The sequence below is a fragment of the Chrysemys picta genome, chromosome 18, assembly GCF_011386835.1.
Source record: "Chrysemys picta bellii isolate R12L10 chromosome 18, ASM1138683v2, whole genome shotgun sequence".
Taxonomy (NCBI): Eukaryota; Metazoa; Chordata; order Testudines; family Emydidae; genus Chrysemys; species Chrysemys picta.
In genome coordinates, this window is record NC_088808.1 from 5,063,721 (window position 1) to 5,081,408 (window position 17,688).

General features: G+C 46.8%; 1 protein-coding gene across 6 annotated transcripts in view; it reads left to right on the plus strand.

Annotated features, from left to right (window-relative positions):
• LOC101941056 (discoidin domain-containing receptor 2-like) overlaps positions 1-17,688 on the plus strand; it is a 147,374-nt gene that overhangs the window by 79,762 nt on the left and 49,924 nt on the right. For 5 of the 6 annotated variants that reach the window (XM_065572182.1, XM_065572183.1, XM_065572184.1 and 2 more), the window contains 3 exons: positions 6,917-7,145; positions 8,591-8,738; positions 8,978-9,083. The exons of the other annotated variant lie outside the window; for it this stretch is intronic. In XM_065572182.1, coding sequence (XP_065428254.1) covers positions 6,917-7,145; positions 8,591-8,738; positions 8,978-9,083 — 483 coding nt within the window. The remainder of the gene's footprint in view (positions 1-6,916; positions 7,146-8,590; positions 8,739-8,977; positions 9,084-17,688) is intronic. 6 annotated transcript variants of the gene reach the window in all.

A 17,688-nucleotide genomic window follows, 5' to 3' on the forward strand; every position in this document is an offset into this window, starting at 1 on the left:
GATCCAAGAGAGCGACATGTTACCGGGCCTAATGGGAGAGCTTATGGTAGTGGGAGGATCTAGGATTCCTGTACTTTTAGCGAAAGTGCACGTGGAGTGGAAGGTGTAGAAGGTGATTTGATTGTAGGGGTGGTGGACAATATTCCCGTTGAAATGATAGTTAGGAATGATATTTGGCATATATCTACGGATATTAATGTAGTAACCCGCAGCAAAAGGAAATATTGTGCTGGGATCACAGAGGAGAGTAATAACGTCCCAGAAACTGTGAAGGGAGATAGAGAAGGTCTCTGACTCCTCTGCAGTAGAAGGGTCCAGGTTGACTCCAGATGTGACAGCTGGTATAATATTATTTGTATTGTGGGGAGCAGCAAGGTTAGGATATTCATAGATTCTAGGACGGGAAGGGACCTCGAGAGGTCGTCGAGTCCAGTCCCCTGCCCTCATGGCAGGACCAGCTACTGTCTAGACCATCCCTGTTCAGTCATGCCTCTCTAGTGTCTTTAGCAAAAGGAATGATTAAGGACAGGAGCACCAAAATACTGGAATGGTTGATACGGGAATTAATTAATAAAGAATTAAAGGAAGATAATATAATTTATGCCGATCAACATGAGTTTATGGAAAATAGAGGCTGTCAAACTAACTTGATATCTTTTTGGAAGAGACGACAAGTTTGGTTAATAAAGATAATAGTGTTGATGTAAGGCATTTGACCTGGTACCACACAACATTTTGCTTAAAGAACTAGAACAATCCAACATTAATATGGAACACATTGAATAAATTAAAAACTGGCTAACTAACAGGTTTCACAATGTACTTATAAACAGGAAATCATCATCAAACAGGTGTGTTTCTAATGAGGTCCCACAGGGATCACTTCTCGCTATCCTCCATTTCTTCTCATGTATATTCTATGCTACTTTTATGATTTTTATCAATGACCTGAAAGAAAACATAAAATCATTACTGATCATGTTGCAGATGATACAAAGATTGTGGGGGCGGGGATTGCTAAATAACAAAGAGTACAGGTCACTAATGCACAGCAGTTTGGATCACTTGGTAAGCTGGGCCCAAGCAAACAATACACATTTTAATACAACTAAATGCAAATGTATGCAGCTAGGAACCAAGGATGTAGGCCATACTGACACGATGCAGGACTCCATCCTGGGAAGCAGTGACTCTGAAAAAGATTTGGGGATCGTGGTGGATAATCAGCTGAACGTGAGCTGCCAGTGCGACGCTGTGGCCAAAAGGACTAATGTGATTCTTGAATGCATAAATAGGAGACTAAATTCCAGCTGGAGCAGAGAGGTTATTTTAGCTCTTTGTTGGCAGTGGTGCAACTTCCACTGGAATCCCGTGTCCTGTTCTGGTGTCCACAATTCAAGAAGGATGTTGATAAATTGGAACGGCTTCAGAGAAGAGCCAGGAGAATAATTAAAGGACTAGAAAACGTACCTCATAGTGATAGACTCAAGGAGATTAATCTATTTCATTGAAGAAAGAGAAGGTTAAGGAGTGACTTGATCACAGTTTGTAAGTGTTGGGAGCAAAAGTATATTTAGGCCTGACACAAGCTTGCTGTGATTCAACCGTTTTGTAGCTCAGCATAAGTAGTGTTGTGGGCATGTGTAAAAAATAGCAGCGTAATCCTGGTGGGTTGGGTTTTTTTGAGCGGGGGGTGGAGGAGAGGATAAAGTAACCCTAAAGCTACAAGAAACTGGTGTGAGTGAGGATAAAACCTGCACTGACGTACCCTGAGATGATGGCAAGAGTTGTTAGTGGTTCAAAGTGGTTTCCAGCACTAGATATCTATAATGGGTTTTGAAGTCTGCCTGTACAGTAACTCCTCGCGTAACGTTGTCGTTCTGTTCCTGAAAAATGAGACGTTAAGCGAAACGATGTTAAACAAATCCAATTTCTCCATAAGAATTAATGGAAATAGTGGGGGTTAGGTCCCAGGGAAATTATTTTCACCGGACAAAAGGCTATATAAACACAGTATAAGTTTTAAACAAACAATTTAATACTGTACACAGCAATGATGATTGTGAAGCTTGGTTGAGGTGGTGGAGTCAGAGGGTGGGATATTTCCCAGGGAATGCCTTACTGCTAAAGTAAGGCCCAGTCCTCAAGGGTTAACACGTTGTTAATGTAGCCTCACACTCTACAAGGCAGCACAAATGGAGGGAGTGGAGACAGGATGGCAGACAGAGACACACACCGTGTGTGTGTGTGAGAGAGAGATGCACATTGCCCCTTTAAGTACGCTGATCCCACTCTAAGTACATTGCCTTTTTAAGTAGATCGGCAAATTGAGACAGCAGCTGCTACCAGCAAGCTCCCTCCGTTCTGAGCCCTGTCGTGTGTCCCCCGCTCTGTGGAGATGGCCTGATGGGGTAAGCAGGGGGGGCAGGAGCAGGGGAGTGGGGACACCTTGACATTAGCCCCCCACTTCCCCTCCCTTGCACAGAAAGCAGGAGGCTTCAGGGAGCAGCTCCAAGGCAGAGGGCAGGAACAGCACGTGGCAGTGTGGGGAGGGACAGCTCAACTGCCCAGCAATTGATAGCCTGCTGGGCAGCTGCCACACAAGGAACTTAGGGAGGGGGGAGCTGATGGGGGGCTGCCGGTCCACCCTGGTTCCAAGCCCCCACCAGCTTGCTCCAACGGGCTGCTCTTCCTGCAAGCAGTGGACAAAGCAGGCGGCTGCCAAACAACGTTATAAGGGGCATTGCACAACTTTAAACGAGCATGTTCTGTAATCGATCAGCAATGTAACAACGAAACGACGTTAACTGCGACGACTTTAAGTGAGGAGTTACTGTACATGGGATTCATGGTATACATTTGCCTTTACTTTTGAGAAAGAGCATGTTTGCCTGGCCAGTGCTTCCACGGGGATTCCATAATAGCCCAGCCATTTTCCATACCCACATGAAACAGGCAGCTGAAGGTTTGGCCTGGGCTGATCATGTTGTACGGGATGTGGATGACATTATTATTCACACCAGCAACAGGGAGAACTGCTTGCTGGCCCTGAGGGAAGTACTTACACGTTTACTGGAGGCTGGTTTAAAGGTTATTCCCACTAAATTCCAACTGGTGCAGCAAAAGGGTGTGTTTTTGGGTGTCACACTGGAGGCAGGAGATAGATCCCTAGAGCAGGATAAGGTTAGGGTGCTACTATCCTTACCCACCCCTATTGCCATGACAGGATTTTGCAGAGAATTCATCCCAGACTATGTGGAGCTGGCTGCCCCATTGCAGGACCTGTTGTGCAAATCCCGGGAGTGGTCCTGGACACACACACACACACTCTCTCTCTCGCGTGCACAATGAATGCCCTTAAAGATCAGTTCGCAAGAGCCCTGGTCTTGGCAGTCCCATCTTCCGATCAGGACTTTAAGTTGTACCCTGTGGGCAAGCACAGGGTTTTGGTGGCAGTTCTTACCCAGGAACACCCTGGGAAGGACAGACCTACTACATATGCCTCTCAGCGATTGCAGGGCCCTGACCGGCACTACAGTGAGTGTGAAGAGAGTCGTGTGCACACACTGAGCTCTTCAGAAGTGTTGTTATATTGTGGGTGGTAGGAGACTCCAGCTGTCACATTATACAGGAGGCAGCTGCCAGCTAATGAGGGTAGTTCTGGGACTGAGCTGATGATCTCCAGAGCTCACAACATGCATATTTACAGCTTGTGCCAGCTTTGAGGCAGAGCTGTCACAGATTCACCTCCGTGGTGTATTGGGCACCGGGGGGAGGGGGGAGGGAACAACACTCACACTCACCTGTGGATTACAACAAGCAAAATGTGCAACTGGTGAGTCTCACCACAATTTACAGATTATCCCCCCGCCCCCCAAGTATAAAACTTGTTGCAAGGGTATGTCTCCGCTGCAAGCAAAGGTGTGAGCGTAGCACAGGTAGACATACTAGGGTTAGCTTTAATCTAGCTAGCATGGGTAACAATAGCTGTATAGATGTTGGCAACAGGGCTAGCAACCAGAGTTTGTACCCAGGATCCCTGGAGGACTTGTACTCTGATTACTAGCCTGTGCTACCCCATCAGCACAGCTGTTGTTCTCTGGGCTAGCTAGACAAAAGCTAACAGGGGTCTGCCTACCACGACACCTTTGCTTTGCAGCACAGACATACCCTAAGAGTTCCTCACCAGAGCCCTGTCATCCCCCCACAAGGGTAAGCAGCACAGTTTGACCATTCAGCCTTCTCATTGGCAGCTCAGGGCCTTAACATTTGAACCACAGGAACAGATGTTGGCCCCATTCTAGACCAGCCACTGGAGGAAGAGTTGACACACACTTTCCCTGTGGGTAACACAGCTGTTTACTAGTCAGCACGAGCAGAAGGGGGATTAGGGACCCTGGATTCTGTCCTTCACTCTGGGAGAGAAGTGTGGTTTTTTTAGTGGTTACATATAGGGTAACCAAAACTGGCTTAGCCGTTCTGAAAAGCGGTGCGGTGCGGTGGATAAGAATGGGGGTTGTCATATTAGAGAGCTGGGTCTGTGGGGACCTCGCATTAGCTCTCTATTAACTCATTTATCAAATGAAAAGGGTGGGGAATGTTCAGCAGGTCTCCCCTGACTGCTTTCTAGGTTGGTGGTCCTGGCTGTAGTGAAAAATAAGGCAGTGAGGTTCACAGGAATTTAAACACCGCTCTGAAGAGGGGAGGTTTCAACTCCTGTTCTCCTCTTTCCCAGCTCAGAGAACTGTCGCCTTGGCTGCACAGGTATTCGGTGAGTCTATGTTGGGTTCTCATGCTGTGTCAGGTTCAATCGTCAAGGCTGTCAGGTTCAGCTTGGCACCCAAACGTTCAGTTATGGTTATGAAATGCTGTCTAGACAAACTCTCCCAACGTATAACTGATAATCAGCACGAGGAGCAACAATGTGACCAAAGGACAGGGCCTGTCCCAGGGTGCTTGAGATTTCTTTACAAAAGGGGGACAAAGAAAAGTGAGACAATACAGTGAAAAATCGCCACTGCAATTCATTTTTATTAAACATAAGCAATTCAGGGCTCACATTTGATATTCTGCACTTTGGGGGGGGGGTTTACATATGTTTTTTACAAAATAAAGGTTTAAAGCTCCTCTGAAACTGAAGTCCGCCACGCACCCTGAGCTATTGCTGCCCCCCAAGTCAAGGGGAGCTGTGGGGATAGAACCCACTTATCGGGGATGGGGTGTCAGTTACTGTAACCAAATGTCATCCTAGGCATGTCAACTTCCGAAGCGACTGAGGCAGACCCATCCACCTGTGCGGTCCTCATTCACTACACAGCCCTGAGCACCATCCAGCCTTTCTATTGGGCATTTCCTAACTCTGCAGCCGGATGGCATGTGTTAGTATATAGGCCTGTTTGTTAGCCTGAGGGAGAATTTTGGGTTTGACTTTTTGATATTCTTATATCCTTACTAATGTGTGAACAAAGAACAAAGACATTGTGTGTTGCTTCTGCCCACAAAGCAGATGGGGTGAAAAGAGATGATGAGATAAGATGTTTTAGTTGGTGTTGGTCCTGCTTTGAGCAGGGGATTGAACTAGATCCTCCTCTTCCAACCCTAATCTTCATGATTCTATGAACTAAAGCAGTGCTTCTCAAAGCCGGTCCACCGCTTGTTCAGGGAAAGCCCCTGGCGGGCCGGGTCTGTTTGTTTACCTGCTGCGGCTGCAGGTTCGGCTGATTGCAGCTTCCACTGGCCACGGTTCGCCACTCCAGGCCAATGAGGGCTGCAGGAAGGGCGGCCAGCACATCCCTCGACCCGCGCCACTTCCCGCAACCCCCATTGGCCTGGAGCAGTGAACCGCGATTGACTGGGAGTGGGAGCCGCGATTGGCTGAACCTGCGGACGAGGCCGGTAAATAAACCGGCCTGGACCGCTTGTTTCCCTGAACAAGCGGCGGCCCGACTTTGAGAAGCACTGAACTAAAGTGTTTTGGATATCATGGGAGTGTATGAGCACACACTGGAAGGCTGCCTAGCGCCTCTCTCAAGCCAAGGTCAAGCGATCAGTTAGGAGGGGCAAGGGGGCATGGGAGGGAGGCATAAGAAACACTAAAAGTCAAAGAAAAGCCTGGCCTTGGCCAGACACGACCTGACTCCTTACCCCTCCCATGGGATACAAAAGAGGTGGGACAAAGCCCCCAGACTCACAACCCTCCAAAATGGAACATGACCATAAGTTGTAAGGAGTGTGACTAGAGGCGTGCACTGCAGGTATATTTGGGCCTGCTACGAAGGAGGAGGTGGGAGTGGGGAACGGGGACACAAGCAAGGCTCTGAGGCATCAGAGCTGGGAAGGGGGACACTGGGAAACAGATTCTGCTGGCGCTTGGAACTAACCTCAATAAACATTGCATTGTCTGCCCTTCGGACTTCTGGTCTTCTGCTTTCTGTCTGCATGACAAGAACCAGGGGAGGGGGTGAAGGGAAAGCCCTCTAGCAGATGCTTTTACCATAGGTTTGTTTTTGTATCATAGCAGATATCTATATATACAGTGCAATTTACAGATGAAAAGCTAACATGATGTCTTCGGTCTCTTCTACACAGGCACTTAAAGCATTATCAACCCCCATGCTGCTGAACGTAGGCCGGGGGTGCCAAATATGGCAGTGTAAACAAGGCGTGCTAGCAATAAGTTATGCCAAAGCGACTATGTCAGCCTTTGGGGCACTTGTTCATCTCTTGCCTCACAATGCTGCAGAAGCCCTGGAGTGGCTTATGGATGGACTGAAGAAGTCACCGTGTCTGTGCCAAAGAACATAGGCTAGGATAGTGCCCCTTCATGCTGCAGTTCCTTCCTTGGGAGGGAGGAGTGCCTGGAAGGCTAGACCCTTGGGAGTAAGGCCTTTTAGATGTGCATCTCTCACCCCATCAGGCTGCAGAGGGAAGAAGGGGATGGAGCGTGGTGCCCAGCAGGCCTGTTGCAGCCGGAAGATGTGCAGTTCCTCCAAATCGATCTGCACAAATTCTTTTTCATCACGCTGATCGGGACGCAGGGACGGCATGCCCGTGCCACAGGCAAAGAGTTCGCCCGTGCCTACCGCATCGATTACAGCCGCAATGGGGAGCGCTGGATCTCCTGGAAAGATCGGCAGGGCAGGCAGGTGGGTGCAGAGGGGGGGTTTACAGGGCTCCTATCCTCTCAACACAGCCTCTGGGCTTTCCATAGCAGTTGTAAAAGCCGCATAGACTTTGAATTCCAGGAGATACAGTCCCCCTTTACCTTTGCCTGCTGCCTGTCGCTACAGCATCTCACCTCTGTGTTAATGCTAAACCTTGCCAAGGGCTCTGCCGCTGGGCCTGACTCCCCAGTCTACTAGGATATGCAGCACAATTCTCTGTAACTGAGCCCCAAGCACCAGCCATTCCCCTCACCTGAGATTGAGTCACCTGGCTAACCCCCAGACCCCACATGCCTGGATGCTCAGCTAAGACATGTTGAAATCCAGGTCTGGGACCATGTGCCCACCACTTTCCCACTAGCCAGGGGTGTTTCCTCTCCTCGCCTAAACTACAAACTGCAGAGCCATCTTTTCTGCTGCCTTCACCCAGAGCACCTTTCTCTGAGGAGGGGAGGGCATACAGAATGGGGGTGGATTGGATATCGGTTGGGTAGGATAGGAGGTATGCTGGATGCCTGTCTTTAAAAGGAGGCTAAGTTAGTTATACTCAGGACTATTGCCCCTCTCAGAGCTATCGTCTCAGGCTCTCTTCAGACTCAGGCAGACGGTGCTACATTAGTTACATCCAGGTCATGTCTTCAAGATTTTTTTTCAAAAACCGTGAGAACAAGTGTCCATTTTTTTCTCTTAATGTAGCTGGGATTCAGACATAATCACATGACTCCCAGATCTTAATCCAGCTCTGAGTGGAATGCTAACTATTGCAATGACATTCTCCATCGCTGGAAATGCTCAGCAGGTCATAATGAACTGCTTTATCTGACACTAGAACACAGTGAACATTGATTGCCAACTTTTGATTCTCTTGTTAATGAATGACATACGTCCTGGATAACAAAAGGTTCCTGCTGGTGTATCACCAGCCATCGCAAGTCTCTTGCTGCTCCTTCATGTTATCAGATTGTTATTATCAATAATAATTATTATTTTTTAATTTATCATGTATTATAGCATGAACAGCCTCTAATGTGAGGGAAAAGGGGATGTCAGCTGGTGAGGCAGAGGGTTCAGGACTCCATCATGTCAACCATTCTGGGCCAAAATCATCCTTTGTTTAAGTCTATTCACTTCACTGGATTTACACCAGAATTGAATTTCTCCCACTGTCTTCAAACTGCAGAGCCCAGCTTCTCCCAAGCCCGCCGCCCTGCCCAGAGCAGTGAGGGGCTGTGTGATTGTGCTGCCCTAGCCCCGCCCCCACCCTGCACACAGCAGGGAGGGGCTCTGCGAGTGTTGGAGTCAGGCAGTTGTGCTTTGTTTTGCCAGCTTCTTTTTTCCAGGCTCATTCTCTCCAGCTGCATTTAAGGCCATGAGTGTGTGTCCTGCTGTGTTTGCAGCTGGTCACTTAAGTCATCCTCTGTTTCCAGGTGATTCAAGGCAACATTGATACATACGATGTGGTCCTGAAAGATCTTCGGCCCCCAATCATTGCCCGTTATATCCGGGTGATCCCTGTAACGGAGCTGCCCATGACTGTCTGCATGAGGGTGGAGCTCTACGGCTGCATCTGGTTTGGTAAGGACCCGTTTTCATATTCCTTCTACAGGGGCTACCCAGGGTCCCTGGGCTGCCTGTCCCCAGCACTGTGGTGAGGACACACTGGCTGCCCCACTCCTGCGGTGAGTGCCAGGCCCTTACAGCTTCCTGTTGACCAATGTTTGCTCAGATCAAGAAGGAAGAGGAAACCCTGTGGACAGAGAAAACGAGAAGCAGCTGCTGACGTGTTTTCTCAGCTCTGTGGCCTTCTTTTCTAGATGGTTTGGCGTCCTACAGCATCCCTGAGGGAGGGACGATAGCGGCCCCTGGCTCTCCCATCATTTACCTGAATGACTCAACCTACGATGGCTTCCAGGAGCGCAGGTGGGACTGGCGGCCCTGGTCTCTCTCTGGCACTGTGCATCTTGTCTCCTCTTTGTCCCTGAGCCTATCGCTATACTTTTAGTCCCAGAATCCTTCTGGAATCGGCCACTTTGCTAGTTGAGGGATGTGGTTGTTTTAATTCCTCTGGTGATGTGTTGGGCAGATACTGTCCCGAAAGGGCATGCAGGCCTGTAGTGCATCAGACCCATGCTCTTCTGGCTGGTGAAAGTTAGCGGGAAAGTATTGGGTCCATTGCTGGAGACGGCAGGATGAAGGGGGTCTGCATACACCCGTTGTTATATGGCCAGCTATTGTCCAGGTTTTTGCCTTCCCCTTTTGGTTAAAAGGATGGAGAGAGTTGTAGAGACACAGCTGTCAGGCTGGGTACAAACCAGGGTTTGACTCCGAGGCTGCACTTATTGCGTTGGTCAGTGATCTCCTAGTGATGGACATTGATCAGGTCTCCCTGCTTGTACTATTAGATATGTCAGCTGCTTTTGCTATTGTCGATCACTAACGTTGCTAACCCATCTGCTGCTCCATGGGGGAGTGGAGGAAACTGCTGTGAGTGGCTTTCTGCCAGGGAGGTTCCAGAGATCGGGGCATGGTTGAGGCTCAGTCCAGGCAAGACAGAGGTAATGCTAACTACAGCAACTTCTAGGACTGAGGTTGTCTAACCACCATTGGCACCTCAAGGTTACAACTTGGGGGTCTGGCTAGACCTGCACTGGCATTGAGGAGATCAGGTGGTAGCAGTGGACAGTGGGTGGCAGCTCTGTGGTCCAGTGTGAGAGGGTACACCCACCCTTCACAAAGAAGGCCTCTGCACATGGCAGCCTCATTGTCCCTTTGCCTCAAGTGTTTCTTCTACAGCTTTTCCCACTCCCCTTGTATTGGGGCAACAGTCTCAAACCGTCTGTGAGTCTCTCATACTCCCATTCTATCAGGGGCAATCTCCTGCACAGTCTTTCAGACTCCCTTTGTATCAGGGTGACCATCATTGCCCGCATTCTCCGCCAACTGTGATAGGGTGCTCCACTCACTGCTAGGATGGCGCCTCCTCCTGGTATCGCTGGGGAATAGCGCGTGAGGTCAGCGCCCCTTCCATGCCATCTCTCCGGGTCAGCCCCCTTTGCATGCCATCTCTCCGCCTCTCTCTCTGGGTCTGCAGCCCTTCTCTCACAGCACGAGACCTCCAGCCAGGTCACTCTATGCATTTTCCCCTTCCGGGGTATCAAAGTCTTTCAAAGTCTCTCTGCACACGAGCAGTCTCAGTCTCTTGCCCCATGGTGCCATTTCCTCAGTGGCTGGGGAACCCAGGCCCGCCCTCTACTCCAGATTCCAGCTCAGGGACCCTCTAGCTAGCAGTCAAGGTTTGTTCCCGTCTAGACTTTACTGCCTTTCCCTGAGCCCTACCCTACCTTCCCCGCTGGGATTGCTAGCCCCAAAGCACCTCCCTTCTCCCAGGGAGCCACTGCAGAGTATCCTAGCCACCCCTCTGCTTCCAATTCCCTGTCTTTATAGTCCCAGCCCAGGTCATTCCTCCTCAGCTGGGCTGTCTGACTCAGTCATGGGATTACTTAGCCACCTGATTCCCCTCAGCTGTGACTTGTGGGGTTAATTAGCCTCCTTCTCGGTCTTCATTAACCCTTTCTGGGCAAGTGTGTGGTAAACAGCCCATCCGTTTGATTTAAGATATTTACTTTGGATCTTTTTACCCTCTGATGTTGACAATTTCTGCTTTAATGGTTACAAAGCTTTAATTTTTTGAATCTCAACATCTACTATCATTAAATAATTATTGTCTGATCCCCCATCATTTCCTGCAACTATAAATATTTAAATAGATAAAAAAAATAAAATGCTTAAAAATAAACATTGATATTATCTATCAGAATTATAAAAAAAAAAATCTGCCAAGCGTAGTTATAACCATTGATTTTAACTTTCCAGTCATGTGAATCTTTCCACCGGGTTTCAGTAATACCAACCAACTAGATCGAATTTATGCTCATAAACAAGCAATTCCAACTCATCTGGTTTGTTACCCAGGCTCCCAGCAGTGGTGTGTAGGCAGTTCATTTCTTCTCTTCATGTCTGTGTACTTCTTGATTAAATGTTGTTCTCAAAATCTCCATTTTGAGCTAAGTCCTCATGTCTTCCCTCTGTTCATCCTCCCCATTTGCTATTACTATAACGCCCTCCTGACTATGCAAGCTAGTCTGTCCTGCGGAGATTGGTTCCCCTTCTGCTGATATTGAGGCCATCCACACTGTACAGTCCCCTCTTCCTGTAGAAGGAGGACCAGTGTTACTCTACCTTACCCTACACCACTTCACAGCCTGCGGTTCACTTCCAGAATCTTCTGCCTTCCTTTGCTCACGGGACAGGAACAGCCTCTGAGAAGATGGTTTGGACATTCTTCTTCTTCAATACCCTTCCCAGTTCCCTGCAGTTATCTATAATCTATGATGCAGTGTCATTAGTGCCAATATGCACCATCACCAGAAGACCCTTGACTTCAGAAGCTCATCCAATCTGAGAGTGACCTCTCGTGTGAGTGAAATACAATCCAGGGTAAGTATGGGTGGCAGAATCGAGCCCTACGCCCTAGTCACCCATTAGCATGATCTGTAGCATTCACATTTACTACATTTAGAATGAGAAACAATTATCCCGAGACTTCAGCAGTGAAGACTGGCAAATAAAAAGAGTCAGCCATCTTGATGTAGAATTATATTATCTTGCCCCTGCTTACCTTCCAGAAGTTTCTAGATTCCAGTAATCCAGCCCCTTTCCACACCCCAACAGTTCTCAATTCTCAAGTTTTATGCCCTGGAAAATGGGTTGAGAGCAGGTTTAATACAAGAAAGCCAAGCCAGTAACAGATCCCTCACAAGAGCTTAATACTGCCGAACAAAGCTAAGCAGAGAGTGAGAAAGAGTTGCTTGCAGCCTTGTATGCAATGAGAAAGTTTCATTAATTTACTTTCAGCAATAACAGTCCTAATTCAGACCGATCACAAGCCTTTGGAGGCACCTTTTAGGAAGCCATCCGTTAGCACACTTTTGGAGAATGTTTCTGCAGCTCCAGAAGCACAGCCTCGCAGTACAATACACCCACACAGGCTGAGGGTCCTGGTGGAGACGACATTCACAATAATGGTGGAATCCCCTCCAGAAAAGGGAGACTCATTTGCAGAGGAGAGATGGATATATGCTGTCAGGCTGGGAGGCCTGCTAGCACAGCAGCCGTTCAAGAAGTCACTAAAGGAGATTCACAGCTCCAAGTAGTAATGACAGTAATGACATGGCCAAGAGAAAAGAAGGATGGTGTCCTGGCTTATGAAGGAGCAGGACTTCTCTTTGGTAGAGGAATGGTAGTCATTCCTGAGTGCCAGAAAAAGAAATTCTCAATTACATCTCTCTCTCTATCTATGGGTTTTATATCACTGCCCATCATCATAGTTTCCGAGGGATAATAGTGAAGTCCATAATGGATTTCATGAGGTGAACCCAAGACCAGAGTAATGGCTTGGCATGATTTGTTATATCGGGATTATCATAGAAGGATGTTCATTATGTGAAAAGAGTAGCCACCGTGATCCAGGAGAGCTGTTATGTTTCCATGCGGTCCACGAAGGAGAATTCCCACTCTGGCAGAGTCACTTTTACCAGCATGCTTCAGAACACACTGTGTCAGATCAATGATCCATCTAGCCTAGTGTCCTGTCTTCCTACCGTGGTCAGTGCCAGATTCCTCAGAGGGAATGAGCAGGGCAATTAACAAGTGATCCATCCCCTGTCCTCCACTCCTGGTTTCTGGCAAACAGAGGCTAGGGAAACCCAGAGCATAGCGTTGCATCCCTGACCATCTTGGTTAATAGCCATTGATGGACCTATCCTCCATGAACTTATCTAGTTCTTTAGTGAACCCTGAGATAGTTTTGGCCTTCGCAACATCCTCTGGCAACAAGTTCCACAGGTTGACTGTCTGTTGTGTGAAGAAGTATTTCCTTATGTTTGTTTTAAACCTGCTGCCTATTAATTTCATTGAGTGACCCCCTGGCTCTTGTGTTATGTGAAGGAGTAAATAACATTTCCGTATTCACTTTCGCCACACAAGTCACAGTTTTACAGATCTCTATTATATCCCCTCTTAGTCATCTCTTTTCCAAGCTGAAAAGTCCCACTCTTTTTAATCTCTCCTCATATGGAAGATGTTCCATACCCTTAATCATTTTTGTTGCCATTCTCTGTACGTATTCTAATTCTAATATATCTTTTTTGAGACGGGCAGTACTCCCAAAACTGGGAGTACCCTGGGTTAATATAGTGACATTATGATATTTTTGATCTTATTATCTGTCCCTTTCCTAATGGTTCCTAACACTCTGTTCGCTTTTTAGACTGCTGCTGCACATTGGGTGGATGTTTTCAGAAAACTATCCACAATGTCTCCATGATCTCTTTCTTGAGTGTATAGTTGGGATTATGTTTTCCAATGTGCATCACTTTGCATTTATCAGTACTGAACTTCATCTATTATTTTGTTGCCCAGTCACTCCGTTTAGTGAGATCCCTTTGTAACTCTTCACATTCTGCTTTGTTCTTAACTATCTTAAGTAATTTTGTATTGTCTGAAATTTTGCCACCTCACTGTTTACCCCTTTTTCCAGATCATTTATGAATATGGTGAACGGCATTGGTCCTAGTACAGACCCCCTGTCTCTCCATTCTGAAAACTGACCATTTATACCTATCCTTTGTTTTCTGTTTTTTAACCAGTTACTGATCCATGAGAGGACCTTCCCTCTTATCCCATGTCTACTTACTTTGCTTAAGAGCCTTTGGTGAGGGCCCTTGTCAAAGGCTTTCTGAAAGTCCAGGTACATTATATCCACTGAATCACCTTTGTCCACCTGTTTGTTGACCCCCTCAAAGAATTCTGATAGATTGGTGAGGTCTGATTGCCCTTCACAAAAGCCATGTTGACTCTTCCACAACAAATCAGGTTAATCTCTGTGTCTGATAATTCTGTTCTCTACTGTAATTTCAACCAATATGTCTGGTACTGAAGTTAGGTTTATCGGCCTGTAATTGCCAGAATTGCCTCTGGAGCCTTTTTAAAAAATTGGTGTCACATTACCTGTCCTCCAATCATCTGGTACAGAAGCTGATTTAAATGATAGGTGACAGGCCACAGTTAGTAGTTCTGCAATTTCATATTTGAGTTCCTTCAGAACTGTTGGGTGAATCCCATCTGGACCTGATGGCTTATTACTGTTTAATTTATCAATTTGTTCCAAAAACTCCTCTATTGACACCTCAATCTGGAACAGTTCCTCAGATTGGTCACCTAAAAATAATGGCTCAAGTGTGGGAATCTCCCTCACATCCTCTGCAGTGAAGTCTCATGCAAAGAATTAATTTAGCTTCTCTGCAATGGCCTTATCGTCCTTGAAAGTTCCTTTCTCACCTCAATTGTCCAGTGGCCCCACTGACTGTTTCGCAGGCTTTCTGCTTCTGATGTACTTAGACATTTTATTGCTGTTAGTTTTTGAGTCTTTGGCTAGTTGCTCTTCAAATTCTTTTTTGGCCTGCTTAATTATAATTTTACACTTTACTTGCCAGAATTTATGCCCCGTTCTATTTTCCTCAGTAGGATTTAACTTCCGGTTTTTAAAGGATGCCTTTTTGCCTCTAGCCGTTTCTTTTACTTTGTTGTTTAGCCATAGTGGCACTTTTTTGGTCCTCTTACATTTTTTTTTAATTTGGGGTATACATTTTATTTTAGCATCTATTATGCTTTTAAAAAGTTTCCATGCAGCTTGCAGGCATTTCACTTTTTGGACTGTATCTTTTAATTTCCGTTTAACTAGCTTCCTCATTTTTGTGTAGTTCCCCTTTCTCAAATTAAATGCTACACTGTTGGGATTCTTTGGTGTTTCCCTCAACAAGGATGTTAAATTTAATTGTTATGGTCACTTTACCAAGCAGTTCAGCTTGGATCAGATCAGATCCTGTGCTTCACTTAGGGCTAAATCAGGAATTGCCTCTCCTCTTGTGGATTCCAGGACTAGGTGCTCCAAGAAGCAGTCATTGATGGTGTCAATAAATTTTGTCTCTGCATCCCATCCTGGGGTGATATGTAGTTGGTCAATATGGGGATAGTTGAAATTCTCCATTATTAATTGAGTTTTCTATTTTGTATAGCATGTCTAATCTCCTGGAGCATTTCACAATTACCATCACCATCCTGGTCAAGTGATCGCTAGTATATCTCTGCTGTTATATGCTTATTATTCAAGCATGGAATTTCTATCTCTGGAGATTCTATAGTACCGTTTGATTAATTTAAGATTTTTATTCTCTTTGACTGTATGCTTTCTTTCACATATAGTGTAACTCCCCCACCAGGGAGACCTACTCTGTCATTCCTATGTATTTTGTACCCTAGTATTACCATGTCCCATTGATTATCATTGTTCCACCAGGTTTCTGTGATATACTCATTTAATATCAGATACTCAAGTTCACCCATCTTAGTATTTAGACTTCTAGCATTTGTATCCAAGCACTTATGAAAGTTGTCAGCCATTATGTGATGTAATTGAATGGGATTCTTTTTCATTTGACTTTTTCTCTTCAGTTCCTACCTGAACTTTATCAACTTCCATCCTTCCTTCCTTACTAGGATATAGAGAATCTTCCCATTATAAGACCCTGTTTTCAGTTTGTTCTAACTTTGCCAAACTTGAACAGTTCTGGCTGAAATTTTCTATGCTTGGGTGTCTGTTTCAGACTGATTTTTTTTGTTTTGTTTTTGTTTTTTGTTAAGTTTCAGCAAAAACACTTCAGCTGCTTCCAAGAATAAAATTAAGGAAAAATATGTTATTTTGCACCTGTTAAAAATGTCTTACAACCGATTCATTGAGAAGTCCTAGAGCTTCCATGCCGTAGAGCAGGGACATGAGATTTTGCCACCGGGTCACCCTCATGCCAGCAAAATGCCTTTTGCGGACTGTCCCTGTGAAAACCTGCTGAAATTTGGATAAGATAAAAGGCTCTGAAAAAAATCTCAGTTTGCATGTGCTAAATAGAGAGTTGTTAAAGTCTGACAGTTTAGTTATCCAAAGAGAAAGGATAAGAATGAGTCAGTAGTTTGGTGGTTAGGGAACTCCTCAGGGGGCTGGGGAGAGTTAACACAAGTTCAAGTCCCTGCGCCAATGAATATTTAATTATTTATACAAAGTGGAACAGCTTCGACAGGTGAAAAAGCCCCACCTCAGGCTAGCGTGGCAGTTAGGATATTCGCATGGGAGGGGAGAACGTAGGGGTTCAAATCCCTGCTCCAGAGCAATCATTCAGATCTGGGTCCACACATCGCAAGTAAGTGCCCCATCAACTGGACTGTAAGGTGGGTCCCGCCCCCTCCTTCATGTCGAAGTCACAAATGGTTTTGGGTTGACGGCAAGTGCATTTTTCAGCAAATAAACTGTTAGTCTGAAAAATTGCCATGGAGGTTGCTGATCCCCTTCCATGCACAGGTCAAGGAGACACAATCAGGCCCATACGGAAACTCTGTTAAGGGTTTCTAGGAGATTAGAATAGTCTGCAGGAGCGAAATGTCTGAAGTCTGTTATCCTCACTCCATAGGGGCTCTTCCATCTAAGAGGTTAACTCAGGTGTCCTGGAAAGTCCTGCCCAAATCCAAAGCCAGCGTCTCTCAGGAGAGTCAGAGTTTGGGTGTGTTGCTGTCTACAGGCTGGATTTGGAGGTCCCTTGCTCAGGTGCACAGGGGCAGGCAAGAGACTCCCCTTTCACACATCTGCACAAGGGTCTCCATGGTAACTGCCCTTGCCCAATCTGCACGGTGGTGCACAGGGACCGTTTACTCCTGCTCTCCCAGGGGAGGGGAGCAGGCAGGGTCCACACAAGCCCCTGGAGCAGAGCCGGTGCACCAGAGAGAGCAGTCTGGGCCAGCCCAATGAGAGGAGCAGACTGTGCACTCCACTAGCGTGAGGAGCAGCCTTCCTGTGATAGTCTCCCCAGCGCTGTCCCTCGGCAGGCAGCTCCACACGGCCCCCTCCACAGCTCAGTGGCAAAAATCCCAGGGTTGAGCCCCACCTATTTGGTGAAACTGACATGTCCCTTTTTAGAGTCTCCGTTTCCTCTCTCAGGAGTTGTCCGTGGCTGTGTTTTGCTCTCACTGGCAAATGGTTCAGATCAGCCCACAAACTGCCTGGCCTTATCCAGTGCAGGGCTTGGCCCGGCCTAAACCACTCAGCAAGAGAAAACGGCCTATCTGTGTTCCTGAGCTGGTTGTGTTCTGATCCACAAAGGGGCTTGACAGACTCTGGAAAGGCTCTGAGCCCAGTGATAGCTTCTCCAAGCTCTGCTTTTGCACTGGCTGCTTGGCTGCAGCTTCTCATGCAGGAGTAGAGAAAAGGCTTCTCACTGTCCCTCAAAACAGAAGAAGCTGCCTTGGGTCAAGGAGTGGCTGGGAACATTCAGGAGATAGTCGGGACTGAAACTAGGTACTCGTCTCTCCAGGGTGTCGTAGGTATAATGAAATCAATCCTTTCTCAGTACCAAGAGAGGAA